This window comes from Parus major, chromosome 9 (assembly GCF_001522545.3).
Source record: "Parus major isolate Abel chromosome 9, Parus_major1.1, whole genome shotgun sequence".
NCBI lineage: Eukaryota > Metazoa > Chordata > Aves > Passeriformes > Paridae > Parus > Parus major.
In genome coordinates, this window is record NC_031778.1 from 8798653 (window position 1) to 8815514 (window position 16862).

The 16862-nt window shown below is 40.1% G+C and overlaps 1 protein-coding gene across 4 annotated transcripts in view; it reads left to right on the top strand.

The window, feature by feature from the left end:
* Nucleotides 1-1027: 1027 nt before the first annotated feature.
* The window catches only part of NYAP2 (neuronal tyrosine-phosphorylated phosphoinositide-3-kinase adaptor 2), a 138318-nt gene continuing 122483 nt past the window's right edge, over nt 1028-16862 (top strand). The window contains exons 1-3 of one of the 4 annotated variants that reach the window (XM_015638146.2): nt 1028-1056; nt 1798-2294; nt 8804-9046. In XM_015638146.2, the coding sequence (XP_015493632.1) occupies nt 8841-9046 (206 nt within the window). In that variant the 5' untranslated portion in view covers nt 1028-1056; nt 1798-2294; nt 8804-8840. The other 3 variants (XM_015638143.1, XM_015638145.1, XM_033516734.1) reach the window with 3 other exon arrangements.

Genomic DNA, 16862 nt, shown 5'->3' on the forward strand with positions numbered 1-16862 from the left:
AGCTGATGAAAAAGTTTCCCAATTACCATATGGCCACAGCTGCTCTTAAGGTATCCTTCAAGGAAGGAAAAAATCAGAAGCAGGGCTGGGAGCTAGCCTCTGGGCTAGGGAAGGAGCTCTCTTCACAAGACTGCCTCCAGTTCTATCCTGTAGGTACTTCCCTTCCAGATCTTTTCCCTTAACACAAAGAAAAGTCCTCCACCCTGTTCTTTTGACTTTGCAGCCTTTCTTAAAACATCCTTTTGAAATGGTCTCTTGGAGATGTAATGAGGAAAACTCACTGCCCTGTTTCACAGGGTTGCATGAAGTGTGCTGACACACACAGTATTACAGTGAACATGAAATGAATGATAGTAAATCTGCAAGAAGTTCTCCTGTGCTCTGTAGGCGAGGTCTTTTTGCGTACCAGCACAGGTTTTCATGTGAACATGCATTACTTTGGAAGGATTTCATTCCATGACAGTAATTTCTGTTACTAGTTTTAGGAATAAATCCAACTGTTACTGTAACATCAGAATCAAGATTTATGCTTGAGAAAAATATGCCTGTAACTTAAGAAGGAAGAAAGAATGAAACGCCATTTGACAGTGGGGTAATGCAATCTGTGCACATTCAGCCATCGCTCCTTTCCCTGGCTTTGGTGCAGGGAGTGAACGCTTTTGCTTTGTGTCCAGGCTGCAGGTTTGGGGGAGAGAAAGCAAAACTGCACATACTCTGCAGGGAGGAGCTATAACACAGATTGATCCGGTTCAGAAGAAAGGAAATGTTTTCTTCCAAACCATTACACAAATTCTGGATGAGCATAAAACTGTGTAGTTTCACCCTGAATGCTTTTGAAACAGAATGCTTCTTTCCAGAGTGTGCATGTCAATATAAGGAAAACGGCATAAATGTCACGCTCAGTCTGTCCGAGCTGCGTAGTTTTGTTCTCGTGCAATGGGAGCAGGTGGTGGGAGGTTGTTTTGATGGGCTGAGAAGCTCCTCCCCTCCTTCCCCAAGCAGCATTCTCATCTGCGTCAGCAGTAATTGTGTGCCTTGCACTGCTTTTCAGTGAGGGTGAGTGCAAAAGATACATCAATATGAGGTATCAAACTGAGGCTTAGGTGTTGCTTTTAAGTGGCTACTCATTTCCTTGAGCCATAATATCGGCTAAAGGTTAACTTACACATTCTTCGTGGAAGAACAATTTCTCTTTTCTCGGGGAAGGGAGAAGGAGGGGGAAAGGGCGTTGTTTCATATTCTTTCCTACCTATAGTCTCCATGTGATGTACAGTGCTGCTCATGCAGATTTTTTTTCCCCTCCTCACCGGATTATTTGCTAATCAGACTTCAGTGCAGTGGCGATAAGGGCGAGACTGTTGCCTAGCTAGGAGGCTGTGTCCGCCCGCGCCTCGGAGGCAGGAGCGGCGCCGCTGCCGCGCCGGCTGCCGGCGCGCCCCTGCTCCGGCGTGCCGCGTGTCCATGGGCCCGGCGCGGCGGAGCTGTCCGAGGTGCTGGGATGCTGGTTGCAGCCGGATTGCAGCCGGAGAGGAGCCCCACAGTCCTGCTGGCACCCGAAGGTAGGCTTGCTCTTTGTTTGAGAATCCCTGATTAATCAACAGCGGCATCCACGGACCCGGGCAGCTGGAGAGAGCAAGCCTGCCTGTAGTCAAGGGGGAGAGACAGAGACGATGCCACGAGCCAGACTGTTTCAGACCTGTAAGTGGCAATGAACAAGCAAGCATCTTTCCTGCTGCAAGAAGCCATTTGGATAGGATATTTGCTGTTCCTCATATTCCTTTCTTTTTGTCTCCACAGAACATTTTCAAATGAGGCACCTTAGAAATCTCTGTGTTAGTGCATTTGATGGTGCTGTAATCGTCTGTGTTGTAAAGTGGGTAAAAATCATCCAGTTTCTTCTCTGCTGGACCTCAACGCAGGGTGTTGTTTATACCCTCCCATTATCCGTACCCTCTCCTCTCTGAATGTGGATTTAAAGAAGCAAGCACCTGTCTTTTCTTTCCACTTCATTTTTTTAAGCCAAACTTTCCATGCCATTTTAATCGTATGTTAAGAAGATCTGTAACATAACACATTGACTTACAGTGATGTCGAATTCTACAATCTGGGCAATTTTGCCAACAAGATTTAATGCACTTTAACTGAAGAAAAAACTGAGCCTAACTGAAAATCTGTTTCTTATGGTGCTGAAATATCCCTTCCGACTGCACTGAGAAAACCACAGGAAAGGGCTTTTACAGGCAAAAGTCACCTTTGATTATTGCACTTAGCGGTCCCCGTGGACTTGAATTTTGGTATGTACTTATTTTAATACATCATATGAGCATGATAATAAAATATAGTGCTAATTAGAATGAAAAAAATAACATTACAAAATGAAATAATGAGTTGTCAGAATGCACAGCGATGAGGTTGCATGTATATTTAGAAGGTATTAATCAAGCCATTGCTAAACTAAATGCTGAAGTCTATTTGGTCTTGTGTACTTCACATGTTGATTGTGCTTGTAGTAAAGACATTTGGCAGCTGATTTTATTTTTTTTTTTAAAAAGCACTGTTAAATAATTAAAACCATTCTTTTACATTTTCTGATGAATTAATTGAAATAATTTCTAACATCTATGATAGTCACTTATCAGACCTACTGCACCATTAATATTTTACAGCATCTTAACATGATGCTGATGGTAGTAAAATCTCCATTTCATTTTCTTAAAGAGGAGAAAAAAAAAAGTCCATCAGCAAGAAGCTCGTGATTTCTTCTGAGTCCAAATGCATTCCTATTTGCACAGAGAATGTGTGTATATGTCTGCTTGTTGTGTGGTTTTATTTCTTGTTGTTGTTTATAAGTTGTCTGCATAATAATGGGATGATGAAAAGTCATATTTGTGCTTAAGTTCTGGCCATTCTGAATCTAGGTTTGTGATTGTCCAGCATCCACACACTTAGGAGGAAGCTTTATTTTCCTCTGGGAATAAAAGTGATAAAAGTGTTGCTGTATTGCAAAGTAAACAGCAGCTTTTTACATCCTGGACTCACAGAGGAGTCATTGTTAGCAAAGACCTTTTTCCTTTTCAAAAGGCACCTGCAAGGGGGCCAAAATTCAAGGCCCAGGTTATTTTTTTTATTTCTTAAAACTATAGGAAACATAGCTTTCCCCTATAGAAGGTAGGACATCTGTAGAAATTGACTGTTCCTTTAAACTCGTGCATTAGCAATTTCAGTCTACTGAAGGAGACACTTTTAACCTCTTTAAGTGAAGGGCTCAGCACTACTTAGCTGTAGTGATTTCACCCAGGTGCTAGAGCTTGTGCTGTGCAATATAATGAGCACCATGTATGTAATCTGTAATCCCAGCCAGAATATAAAGTATATTTTGTACTTACAAATGACAGTAGTGTTTCCTTGATCCTTTTTCTTTAAATGTCTGCATATACAGTTGTCAAATTATATGTAGTAGGAAAGTTGCAGCTGATTTCAGAAGGTCTCTCCTCTTTGACATTATAATTTCCGGCATTACTGCATGTGGAAACAGAAATATCATTTTATTGTTAAAAATGAGCAGGGAATGCAACTCTAAAAGGCATTTCTTAGCGGTTTGTATCATCACATTCACCTGTTTGGGTATTTCATATATCACTTGATATAAAGCACAGTTATGATAGGAGACAGAGTTCTGCAAAGTAGTCTCTAGTATATTTTTCCCTCACTAAAATTTTCTTGATTGCAGTGAAAGTATCTTTTTGTACACCCAATACCATTAGGTCCTTATTAGTGCTGCTGTGGTCAGCAGTTTGTGAAAATTGGATATGGCTGGCCTGTCTGCTTTTATTCTTGCAAGAAGATAGAATACAACAGCTCAGACTCGAGGGTTGAATGGCTGGTTATCATCCCTGTTTGTGCAGGATCCTTCTGATACCATGAATTTAGTGGAAGGAGTTCAATATAATGAGAAAGCAGATGTTCTTTCAAAGAGATGAGACAGTGTTTGGGAAGGAATCAGGCAGTACTGGAGAGGTGTGCAGTAGGCCTTTATAAATTTGAGATTGGACTCAGGACTTTGGGCAACCCCACACTTGTTTTTCCATGGTCTCTTCTCCTATGTTAAAATTTTAAAAAGAAAAAAAATATCCCTCTGGTTTGGAAGAAGGCAATCAGTGCCTTTGTCATTACTTCAAAAAGCTCCTTCAGTTTAATGTAAGCACTGCCAATTTTCAATGCAGCACAGCTGCAGCTTATGGCTGTCAAGCAAGCTGAAAAGCAATTGATATTTGGGGATCCTGATGTGAATAAGAGAGAGAATGGCATGTCTGAATCTTCACGTGTAGCACTGCTTGGTATTCAGTCAATTACTCATATTCTGAAATCAATATTTTTGCACACTGATCATATGAAAAGGAAGTGGTCTGTGGTTTGATCAAAAATGCTGTATATGTGGCATCAGAGCAAAAGGTTAGATTAGAAGTAAGGTATGCAACCGTCCTGTGAAACACAACGTACTCTGCTCTCACAGAAATTGTGTCTGAATCAATACAATGATCTTGAATTTATTTATGTAAATATTTCTAGGCAAACCGGGAAGGGGACTGCTTGCCCTTGCCAGTAAACCAGATGCATTGGCAGGGAAGGAAAAAAAAAATCTTTCTTGCTTTACTCCTCCCATGCTGACAGAATGGATGGATGTGTGAGCCGTGCCGGTGCGAGCTGCTCTGTGCTCCTCTGCCAGGGTCCCTCTGATCTGGGGGTACCTGAAGGGGCAGCTGTCAGTGGGCACCTGATTCACACCTGTGATTGTGGCTTTTTCTCAGTGAGATTTCACAGTGTTAGTCTTTAAGAAGCAAAGTGTACATCATGGAGAATGCCTTCTTTGTGTCCTTGTGCTCAGATGGATTTTCAAAGATGTTCATGTTCAGTGAACACTCAAAACAAAGTTCCTCCAAAAATTTTTTGTTCACTTCTCAGTATGTTGGCTTCAATAGCTAAAGTCTAAGGCTTTTATTCTGTCCCACTGTCTCCTTTTGTTGCTTCACAATAAGGAGGAGAAAAGAAAGGAGTGTCTAAAGAATTTCTCAAGTGATGCAGCTCCCAGTTATAATTTTTCAGTACTGCTTGATTTCAGAAAACAAAATGTACTGAAAGCAACTTGATTACAAATACATAGGTGACACTGTATAGTCCTTGTATCTGGCTAACAAAATCCCTGACCACAGTGTGCATGTTAGGGATACCAGGATTGTGGGGCCTCAGCTTACATGGCTTATTTACCAATTTGCATTTGCATGGTTTTAATCAAATATGAAAGTACTCAAACAGAGCCCTTGCTTGTGCCTGTGTCTGCCTTGGCAAGTGGTTAGGAACTGCTCACTGCCTGAGTTTACTGGTCACCAGAACCTTTTCTCAGTGCTGTCCAGCCATTTTCCAAGGAGGGGGACAGGCAGGCACTGCATGGGACTCCAGGGGCCGTATGTGTTGATTGCACATATATAGCTGTCACAGCTATTGAGGACATTTATTTATTATGGTAACATGTTCTCTGAAGTGGCATTATACCTCTAAGTAAAATTGGTCCTAGTGTGCTGCCCAAGGAACACTAAGACTGTAAAAATGTTTACAGTAATTAACTAAGCTTTTTGCACCTGCTGTTTGCATTTGTAATCCCTGTTTAAGTATAGCATGCACAACTGCACACTATTAGTAAATGTAGTGGGGCTGTAAAATACCACATACATGGGAGGTACAAGGGCTTTGAATCAGAAAATGCTTGCTGTTTGCACAGAGGCTTTTTGGAGTCAGTGCCATAAGAGCAGGATCAAGGCTCTGAAACATCTGTGTGTCCTCAGCTCCCCTCAGGAGTACCCCAAACTGAATTTGGTGTCACAACAATGCAAGGATCAACAGTCACAGGAGGAGTTCAGTGGCTACAGTTGCTCGGTACTGCTGTAGGGTTGGGCCCCTGTTAGGACAAAGAATATTCAGTAAATAGTAAGTTTTTGCATGAGTTTAGTAATAAAAAGCATCAGTGGCAAACCAGAATATAAAGTCTCACCTCAGTTTATTAAGCAGAATAAGGGCTTTTTATTTAATTCTCTTTGCAACTGGAATGACTTCATCCTCCTGTTTAAAAAATAAACATCATAATACAAGGAGGTTCAGCATATCCTTAATTGTCAGCTCATTTCTGACCTCCAAAAAGAAAGTTAAAAATGAGGGGAAGAAATTTAGTCGCAAAAGACCATGTAAAACATATCATGTGTCTTGGAGAAAAATGGATGAGAACTGCATTTACTGAAACCCTGTTGAAGTTATCTTCTGTATAAAATTTCCTATTATATTTCAGGAGTAGACCCTGGTCACTGAAGCAATCAATGGCAATACTGCCATTCAGGTCACTAGGGTGAGATTTCTCTGTTGTGCAGGTTTATTTGAATTTAATTCAACATATGCAGAAACAAGGTTTTACCAGAAGTCCAAAATGGAATACACAATAAGATAGCCATCTACTGGGGAAACAGCCCAGATTTTAACCATCAAACAGAAGATATCATTTGAGGAGTTCAAAGAAAGGGGAGTTAGAGCTGTCTGTGCTGTTAGCATTGGTTTTAATCTTGTAGCCTTCATGCTGTATCTTCATTGTAGAAAGAGACTCAGAAGGGGTTTTGATATCTGGCCTTACTTTTCTAATCAGCAAGGTTAGTAATTAGTCTAAAATATTGTCTGCTGAAGAACCATAGAGTCTGTTCAGCTCAGTGTCACTTTCTAGCGTCCTCCTGAGCAGACAGTGTGCTACTGATGGTGAATATATAGAATGGCTGAATGCATATTCCAGCCCAGCAGAGTTGTGGCCAGCTCCAGTCAGAGCTGTGTGAAATGGCATGCAGGCACGTTGGGCTGCACTAAGACCTCCTTCATTGGTTTTACCCTACAGGGATCGGTAGGAGATGCTTATACCCATGCTTGAAAATGCTTAAAGGTCACTTCAGTGACTCTCAACATCAGCCTTATGTTCACATTGAGGCTTAGTTGATAGGTTGTTCTTGGAAGGCAGGAGAGGTAATAGGAGAAGACCCTTTGCATCCTCTGAGTCTTCATGATTTTAACAGTTGCCATTGTACAGAAATTGTTTTGATATGCAGACATGCAAGAAAAAGGAGAAATTATCAGTGTGCTTTTAAGGTATTTAGTGCCTGAAACTAGCTGTTTGTTGCCACTTCAATAGTTCCCCCAGTCACAATAGGGGAAAACCAGAAATATATTTGTCTACTCATTTTATCCCCTGAATTTTCAGAGCCAGGGCCCAGATCTGAAGGCCCAGAGTGGATTTCTAAATCCTTAAGAACATTTAAATTTATTTATCTATTTATAGCCAGCCTAGATCAGAATTTTACTTCTCCAGCTTTGTAATAAATATTAGAAATATAACATAATGCTAGGAAATAGGGGAAAGATTTTTGTCACTGATTCCACAGGAATCCTGCCCCTAAAATTTGTGTGCAGACAGGATTCTTATTTCCTGTTCAATAAGATCCTTTCTAGCTGTAGTGTTGGCATGTTCTGAGGCTGATTCCGAGAAGCCACGCCATCCTTCAGGGAAGGGAGGAATGCTGTAGCAGTGAATAAGCAGACGTGCCTTAGAGAGCTGAGTTCAGCTGCCAGGGCTGCCAGCAAGTCACTCAGTGACTCCTGCACCAGCCCCTGGCTGTGGGATGAGGGCCCCTCATGGGCTGTGTGCAGGTAGTACCAGTCAAGCTTGTAATGCTCCTGCACCTTACAATAATCAGTATTTAAAATAAAATAGAATGGTCCTATTTTTTTTCAACTTCTATTTAACTTGTTTAATAAGTGGTTTATCCAGTCCTATCCAGCACAGACTTTAGAGGGAGACAGTCTATCTCCTGAAATTCTACTTTGCATTTAGTGTCCTCTAGTATTTACTGCTCCTGCAACTCCCAGGAGCTCTGCTGATGAACGGAAAACCTCTGGGGCCTTTCTGTAGAGTTTTTAGTCTGTCTGCTACAGACCCAGGAATGACCCAAGGGTCTAAGTGTGTTCTGCTCCAAGGTGCTGTAAACCCCAGTGTCTGCCACACCTCTGGAATACAGATTCTTGCAGACTTCAAGGGTCTGTTCTGAAGGTCCCAGCTCAGCTGGGCACTCTTGTCCATTCTTGGAGCTTCAAGCTAACAAGATGTTGGGCAACAGATGACCAGGGTTTATGGGCTCCCTATCTCATTACTAAGAAATGCAGGAAAATATTTCACAATATTTCTTTCTAAATTTTGAACCTGAAAAAAGCTTTTAAGTTTTTTGTTTAAGAAAATGGAACAGTACTTTTCACCTGAACTTTAGAATATCCTGCAGAATAGAAACTTTGTCTGGTAGTCAGAATGGGAATTTTTCCTGGTAATTTGCTCTGGTGCAGCCTTATCTAAACTGCAAAAGGGACCTGTCATCCTGTGATGGGAGCCTTCTCGGTTCAATTCAAACTGAGATTCAGGATGGCAGTACTTATTCAATTGATGGGTACTAGGAAATGGGAAAGGGTGGCAGGAAATGTTTTTGGGATTTAAATAGTGTAATTGTATGGATCTGCATTGCCTGGAAGAAGAGACACTTGGTTTTGTCTCCTCTTGTCTCGAGTAATGTTGTTCTGTGTTCTGAATTGCTTTGTTTATTATCTTTTAAATGGGAAAGTCTGAAAAATTGTCTCTTACGGAGATGTTAATTACAACTGACACAATCTTGCTGTCATAAACCATAAGCTATTTTCCTACTGATTAAGATATTATGTGTTTTTCAACCTGCAGGAAACGTTGCTTTCCTTTGTTCATTATCTCCTGCAAGATGATGAGTTCTAATCAGGAGGAGGTCACTTTGGGCTCTTTTCTCCAGTATATTGAAGATATGGGGATGAAGGCCTATGATGGCTTGGTTATACAGAATGCATCAGACATTGCTCGAGAGAATGATCGCATGAGGAATGAAACAAACCTGGCTTACTTGAAAGAAAAGAGTGAAAAACGCCGAAAACAAGAAGAAGCAATAAAACGGTAAATATTTTGATAAAAAGATTAGTGGTCTGGCAGAGTGAATGAAAAACAAGGGATTCAGATATGGTAAATATGTGCAGAGCAGTTGATTTCTAAGCAGCTTGCTGGCAAAAGCAGTACACACCATGGGCCTCTGTCAGGCCTCTGACACACGTGGTTTACATTGTGTTGACATAGTTTGAGCGTGTGTGGCATCTTGAAGCAGGTGTGATTTGTAACAAAAAGTTTGGGTGTTTGGAATAGGAGATTTAGATCCTGTGACAAATGGGTTGTCATCCTGTTAGTCCTGTAGAAGAACAGTTTGTGCTTAGTGCAAAAATGTATTTGTGTGTGAGCAAGACATGGACAGTCTCACAGGTCAAAATAGACTCTCCTTGAGCTGATGTTTTAAATATGGTAAATTTTCAAAGCTTTTCAACTGGTGTCTGAGGTTTTTGATTTTTTTTAAAACAAGTGTCTATTATTTACATTTTCCTTTCAATTCTGTGATCTCTGAAGTCAGTAACAATACTGCAATCACTTGCAGGAAAATGGATCAAGCCCCTGATGGGCAGAACACTATAATGGCTCTTCTTGAACAATTCCATTGATTTTAATTGACAGTTAATGAGAGGAGCATTTGCATGACCTGGCCTCTTGTGCCAATGGATATCAATGAAATCTCTGCAGCCTCTTGGAGAGGAAAAGAAGGTTGAATGGGATAGATATAAATATTTATTACATACACCCTTGTTAATACAAATAATTGGTTTTTCTTGAGGTGAAGGTAAAATTCTGTTATACAGGTAAATCCTTCATCCAAATCCTTAACTTTTATATGCAAATGGATGGCTTGAGCATAAACTGATAGGAGGTCCTTTGAATTTTTTCCCCCAGCATGAGTCTTCTGTATTTCAGTTTAAGTGATTAAATTTTATGCTATGTCTTGGGTACTGTACATCCAGGTATAACAGACATGCTGTGCTGTGAACATTCAAGCAACGCCTCGGTAGTCTGATAATTCTGATGGAACATTAAAAGGAAAAGAGCAGCACACACAGTTTGAGAGAGGAAAGAGATGAAGGAATTATAGTGAATATATGTCTGCTTTATGTTCCAGGGAGTGGAACTATTTGGGTTGTCAGTAATTTCATTGGAGTGAAAAGAATACTGTGAAATTAAGGTGAATACAGCTAATTAGGCTGTACTCTGGCTAACCTGCTTGCATGCATTTTTATATGTGTGACCATAAAGGTTACTAAGTACCAGAACAGATTTGTTATGAATAGGTTTCTTGGGACATGAGAGAGTAAATTGTGGACCTACCTGGTTCTTTATAGTCCTCTAGCCAAGCTTTTCTACCTCATTTGGATGGTAGTGACAGTATTTCCTACACTGTGGTTGGTTTGTGTGGTTTTGTTCATTGATCCTGGCAAAGAGATTTGATGAAGAGCTCTGGATAAGTACAGATGATTTAGGGCTGAGCCAAACCATGAAATTCTTGCCCACACTCAACTGAGATCAATGCAAACAGAGTATTTATCCTCAGTCACAGAGCCAGAAGACAGGAGGTAGAGGACCAGCAACACAGTGGGCTTATTAGAGGAACAGCATGTATTTGTATGTGGTTTGGAGAGACCAACATTTCCTCAATACAGTGCTCTTCTGTGGGAAACTATGTTTGCAGTGACTCCCTCTGATCCCTTCCCATTTGGCTTATCTCAATAACACTGAGGGGGGCAACAATATCTGCCTGAGGAAAATAGTAGGAAAACACCTCAGGGAATCTTGAAAACCACTTTCTTGAAGTCTTTTTTGCTTTTTCCCTTGTAAACTTGGTGAGGTAAAAAAAGATACTTGAAATCAACCTTTGGTTGGAAAAACTAAAAGCGATGGCAGACCAAGGGAAAATTCCTGATTTGACTAAAGGGACCGTGAGTCTGAAGTCACTTAGGCTGATTGCAATTGAGTCAGCCCCCCCAGTAACCTCCAGAGATTCATCCAAGACCATGTTGTCTCTTGAAATGCAGCAGTCAGGAAAGGTTAAGTAGGATCATTGAGTTCTTCTTTGTTCTGTACTGTATTCTTTATGTCTTTACCTTATCTCGGTGGGTATTTATATTATCCCTAATTCCTGAGAGCGTGGCCTAGATAGCAAGTGGTGCACATGTGCAGTGGTAACTGCCAGCAGTCTGGAGACTCCCAATAGCTGAAAACAATCTCCTTAGCAACAAGGGAGTCATCCCCTGTGATTAACTGCAGGTAGATTTTTGAGGAGGAAATGGGGTTCCCACCAATACCCTTCTTTTGCATGTGAGAATCAAAATAAAGCAGCCAGAAGTCTTTGGCACCTACAGAGAATTACCTGCTTCTCCAATTATTGAATTATTTAGAAGGTATTCTATTTTAGTGTTCAGATGGTCTCTATTAGAAGAAGGCTGTTTGTGTATATTAACAACATAATAATGAGTAATATATTGTCTAATAAAGTGGTGATATTCACACCCAACACTATTTAGAAGCAGCTGTTATTTACCTAAATCATCTCATAATTGTGCTGAATGACTTAAGTTCATTAAAATACATTAGTCTAAGCAGTTTGGAAACAAGATCTGAAAAATGACCTAAAAAAAATTGTTTGATTTTAAGTTTTGCTTTCCAAAGGATACATTGGGCTGTGTTTCTTCAGTAGCACTGATGAAATGACACCTTCAGAGTGACTGCTGCCTCATGGTGTCTGGTTCTGATAGGTTAATTGTGGGGAAAAATGTATGGATCCATTGTACATTGTGGGAGATAAACACAGCATATTGGATTGGGAAAAAAACCCAACTAGTCTTTGTCTAATCTTGCTGGGCTGAGTCAGCTGATCTGATCTGAATTTCTGACCTAATTTTAGTATGGTGCTTAGCGCTCATGCGGAGAAAATAAGGTTAATGTGCTGGTTAGTAGCTGAGAGTAAGACATAATAAATACATATTTATATAGGACCTAATGTAAAGACATTTTTTCTTCCATCTTTTATTCATATGGTCTCATTACATGATCATTGTTTATCCAGGGAGCTGTGTCCAGATTAAGAGAAGGTAGTGGCATATTGCCCACAGAGCCTATAAATTGCAAATAAAGTTATGGAGCAGTATCATTTTCACTGGCAATACCATGAGATGTGCGTTTGCCATGACACAATATCAGCTGTAGGCAGCATTTCTAGGAACAGAAGGTAGATTTGCCTCAGCTATTGTGGGTGCCAGGAAAAAGGTGAGTATTTGGAATTTATATAGGGCATCTGTAAGAATGAGCAATTGCCTTCTGACTCATCCATAACTGAAATGCACATATTTAGTTACTTTATTATTGTTTTGTGTGGATACTTCACCAATATTTTCCCTTTTTAATTGCACAAATATAAAAGCTTGGTAAGAATCAAATAATGAACCCTCCTCCTCTGAAGGCTTGGACACGTTGCATTAATCAGAGCTAAACTTTTGAGGAGTGCATGCTTTCAAAGGTCTGGCTTCTATTTTTTTATGCATCATTCAAGTTACTCTTTCTGTCAGGGAAGTTGTCATTTTCACTTGTAACACTGTGAAGATGTCACTACTCTCCTTTAAAGCTGGTGGTGTCAGTGGGCATGAATTTCTGCCTGCCAAATCCTGGACTTAGTCATCAAAATATTTACTTCTAATGGTTTCCCTTACTTGTAGCTCGTTCCCAGGACCTAAATGGCTGTATGGAAAGCCTTGCTTGTGCTTGTATCCAGACAGATGCTGTCAAGAGGAGGAGCTTTTAGGAGCACTCTTGTGTGCTAAAGCTAGCAGAAATGGGCCAGCCAGCCAGTGGCAGAGTTAAGCTCTTGTAGTAAAGAAGGAATTGTAATGAACAGCTGTTAACATAACCTCTCCTTTCTTTGGCAAACCAAGTACTGAAGACTAACCCATCAGCAAAAGTAAGATCACATTTTTCTCTTACCTTTTTTTATTTTTTTTAAATAGTCGTGGAAGTAATTGAATTCAGGTATTATCTTTCTGCAGTTTTCTGTCATTCCTATCCTTAGTTTCCTTCATGAATAAGATGTAAAATATGTGTCCTTCAGCTAAAAGTTGTGTTATCAACCGTGGGTGACAGCAAGAAAATATAAAAAGATTTCTATGCATGGGATTATTCACTGCCAAAATCTCTATTCAGCTGAGAAAATGTGTGTAATCTTTGACTATATGGACATGCTGAAGAGTTTATACCAAAATATTTCTACCAGAATAAAAAATATCCTAAAATAAATTCATTGTGAACTTAATTTTTATAACTATGTCTTGAAGTCAGAATAATACCTTTGGTGAAAGAATGTCTAATGTACTATTTCTTTTATTTCTGAACATCTGTCTGTAATTGAAATTCTGGGTAGTAAACGGTGTATTTCTAAATTTGCAGAAATAATTATGCTTTGTAGATGACAGTATGCTTATAGCCTGACCTCAAAAAAATGGTGAAGGAAGTGCATTAAATATTATGGGTCATGGTGAGAGCCTCAGCTGAAATACCTGTAAACACATTATTGAGATATTATACATTACAAGCTTGTTAACCCATTGTTTTTGGCTCGATGTGTTGATGTAAGTTGTAGACATTTTTGTTTGTTTGGGGTTTTTTGTTTTGTTTTTTCTTTTTTGTTTGTTTGGGTTTTTTGGGGGGGGTTTGTTTGTTTGGGGGCTTTTCTCTTTGTTTTAATTTTTAATTAAAATCTGAGTTCACTTGGTGAATGTGATTTTTGGATATGAGGTCAGTGGTACACACTCCTTTGATCAAAAAGTCTGTGCTTTGAGGAAGCTTAACTGGGGCACTGTTGTTTTCTTTATCTTCCTCCTGGACATGTTGCATGCTCATTTCAGCCCAGATTAAGTTTATTGTTCTGATACCACTGTTATGGTGGAAGTGGCTGATGAGGTGTGATGAGACAAAATTTTCTATGATTTCAAAACCTTTTTCTCATGAAAATATGAGCTGTGTTTTGTAATTGGTTCAATGTAGAAATAGTAGTATTGATAGGTTTTTTACATCAAGAGTAAGTAAAATGGTTGTGCAGTCAGTGACCTCCAAATGTATTTTTGTTGCTTTTATAAGTAAACAGATGTGATGATTTAGCCAACAAATCCTCCCTTCCAAATGCTCGTATCCATATGGCTGCCTGTATTATTGCAATACAAAATAAACAACAGACACAATGCAAACTATTTTATATTGCTGTTGCTGTTATTCAGAGAAGTTTTATTTTAGAACAGTCATGTGATTAATGTCATTTAAAATTTACCATAGAGGCTGATATCCAGCCTCACAATCCAAAAGACCAAGGAAATAAAGCAGAAATTATTATCAGTTTGCTATCTAAATCTTGATGTTATTTTCAGAAACTCCTCCCTTTTAGGGCTTCTGCTTACAACCTTTACTGCTTCTCAGGGTGTTTACATGGTCTCTTTCCCTTCATTATTCCACAAATTTCTCAGATCTATGCTGATCCACTCTGTAGGTGGGTGCATTGTTTTCTCTCAGGATTCATTTGCTCTGTTTAAAGCACATTAGGAGCGTGGGGTCATAGAGAGCCCAGAAGGCTCCTAAAGGGGCTCCAGACTTGTTAAAACCCAGTGGAAGTGTCTTGACGCTGCTGGTACTCACAGGGCTGCTTGACCTCCTGTGTAAAAGAGTGAGCTGGCCCTGCTCCAGCTCCATCTGGGTGTGTGTTCCCATCCAACCTCCAGGCTGGAGCTGCCTTGGCACAGGAGGCATCCTGGAGGTGGGCTGGAGCTCAGGACACAGTCCTGGCCCACTGCTCAGAGGTGCTGGGGGCTCTGAGGATCTTAATGGACAGTTTGTAGCCATTTGTTCCCACTCCACTTCTGTTTCCACTCTCTTCTCTCGCTATCTTTTGACTACTCTTCAGGATAGACTTAAAATTATCTTGCATTTCTTCTAACCCAAAAGCCCTCTTAGCAAGAGAGATGCATGTAGAGCTTTGGAAATACAGAAATTTTTCATGATCCTGTAGAGTTCTGGCAGTGCCATTATTTGCAATCAAATGTTTGCATTTGTTTGGAAAATGTCTTCAAGAATGTTATAAAATTGCAAAGGGTAGACTTCAATTAAAAACTGTTGTTTCGAAGATTGGATAAAAAATAAGGAAGGCTATTCTCAAGCATGCCCAGATGAAGTTTTTATAACTATTCTATGATGGACTTCATTAACAGAGAAATATATTCAGTAATACAGCACAATTCATATGCAAATTAAAAGCATTGATCTATTCTGGCTCAAGCTCTCCAGTAACCAAAAAGTGCTCCATGCTGAAGTTCACTGACCCCTGACAAATTTTGTAATTGTCTGTGACCCAAATTTAGAGTTCATGTTGCAACCTGGAGGACAGATACTTGTACAAAAAGTCTGTAGGAAGAAATCTCACAACCCATTGTAGCAAAATTGTAGCTAGCCATGGTCCTAGACACTGGGAACACACAGCCCCTGCCTGAGAACCCAGCAGAACTGATGCTTTGTGCCAGCATTAGAATAGTGAACCTTTCTGTACCTTCAGGAAAATCCATCATTTAATAATAACTGTTCATAAAGTTGAAGAAAAACAAATGTTTTCTTTGAGCAAAGTAGCTCAGTTCATTGCTCTTTTCAGGGCCACAAATCACAGCTGTATTTGGCTGGATTTAATATTAATAAAGATTGCTTTAAGCCCCATCCAGCTGGCAGGCATCTGTGCCCTTTGCATGTTCTCCTCAGCACCCTCCTGACAGTGTATGCTACTTCTATTTGCTTATTTATTTCTATTCTTTCACAGGGAAACATAGTATAATACTTAATCATTTAATTGGGATGTTCATTTTCTTAGCCTAAAGCAGTGAATCTGCTCTTGGGTATGCTCCTGGAAAAAGAGAATGTCACACCATTTCTGTAACAGAAGCATCAGGTGAAGGGCATCTTGTTATCAAGTTATGCTGCATCAGTGGCTAAAATTTGTATCAAAAGAGGAATGTGTATGTGCACTGATTAGATTTTTGTGTGATTGGATTAAAATCACAAGGAGAGATTAGAGAAGAAATGGATTGCAGAAATATTATTAGCTGTTCGTTTTATTGTTAATTTGAGAATGCTTTTATTTTTCCTTCTGGCTTTCTACTCTAATTTAAGTTGTAATCCTAAATGAAGTCAGTTTAAAATATATAAAAAAATAAATAAATGCACAAAACCCTAACCACAAAAAGGCCCCCATAACACCAACTAAAAAAAGGCCTTTGTGTGGTGTTTGTCCTGAGCACAAAGAGTACAGCCAGCACTTGGTCCCAGCTCAACCCTTGGGAGAGCCCTGCTGGGCTGGGGCTCACAGCCCCCTGTGAGCTGCCAGGAACCTGGGAATGAGCAGGGTGAGCTGCTTTGGTCCCACAGAAGGTGAGCATCAGTGGAATTGGTTTTCATCTCCCTTTTTATTGCACAGTACCCAAGGACCCCAAATGGAAATTAGATTCCTCTGAAACACTAACCCAGCACACACAGAGCAAAGACAGCTCACAGCATGAGCTGAAATTGTACCCAACAGGTGACTAAAGGGGCAGTGGAGGAGTTAGGGGACTGCTCATTTCCTTCCCTGTGCTAGTGCAGCACAGAATAAACTGAAGTGTGTCCCCAGTGGTTGTGATGAATTACATCCAGCAGTTCCCTCTGAAAGCTACAGAGGAGCAAACACTTCCAATGGACCCTGGCTGATGCTTCTGGAATGTGGCAAGATTGAGAAGGCCAAAGCCAGCTAAAACCCACAGAAATATTCCTGCAAACAAGTGTTTTT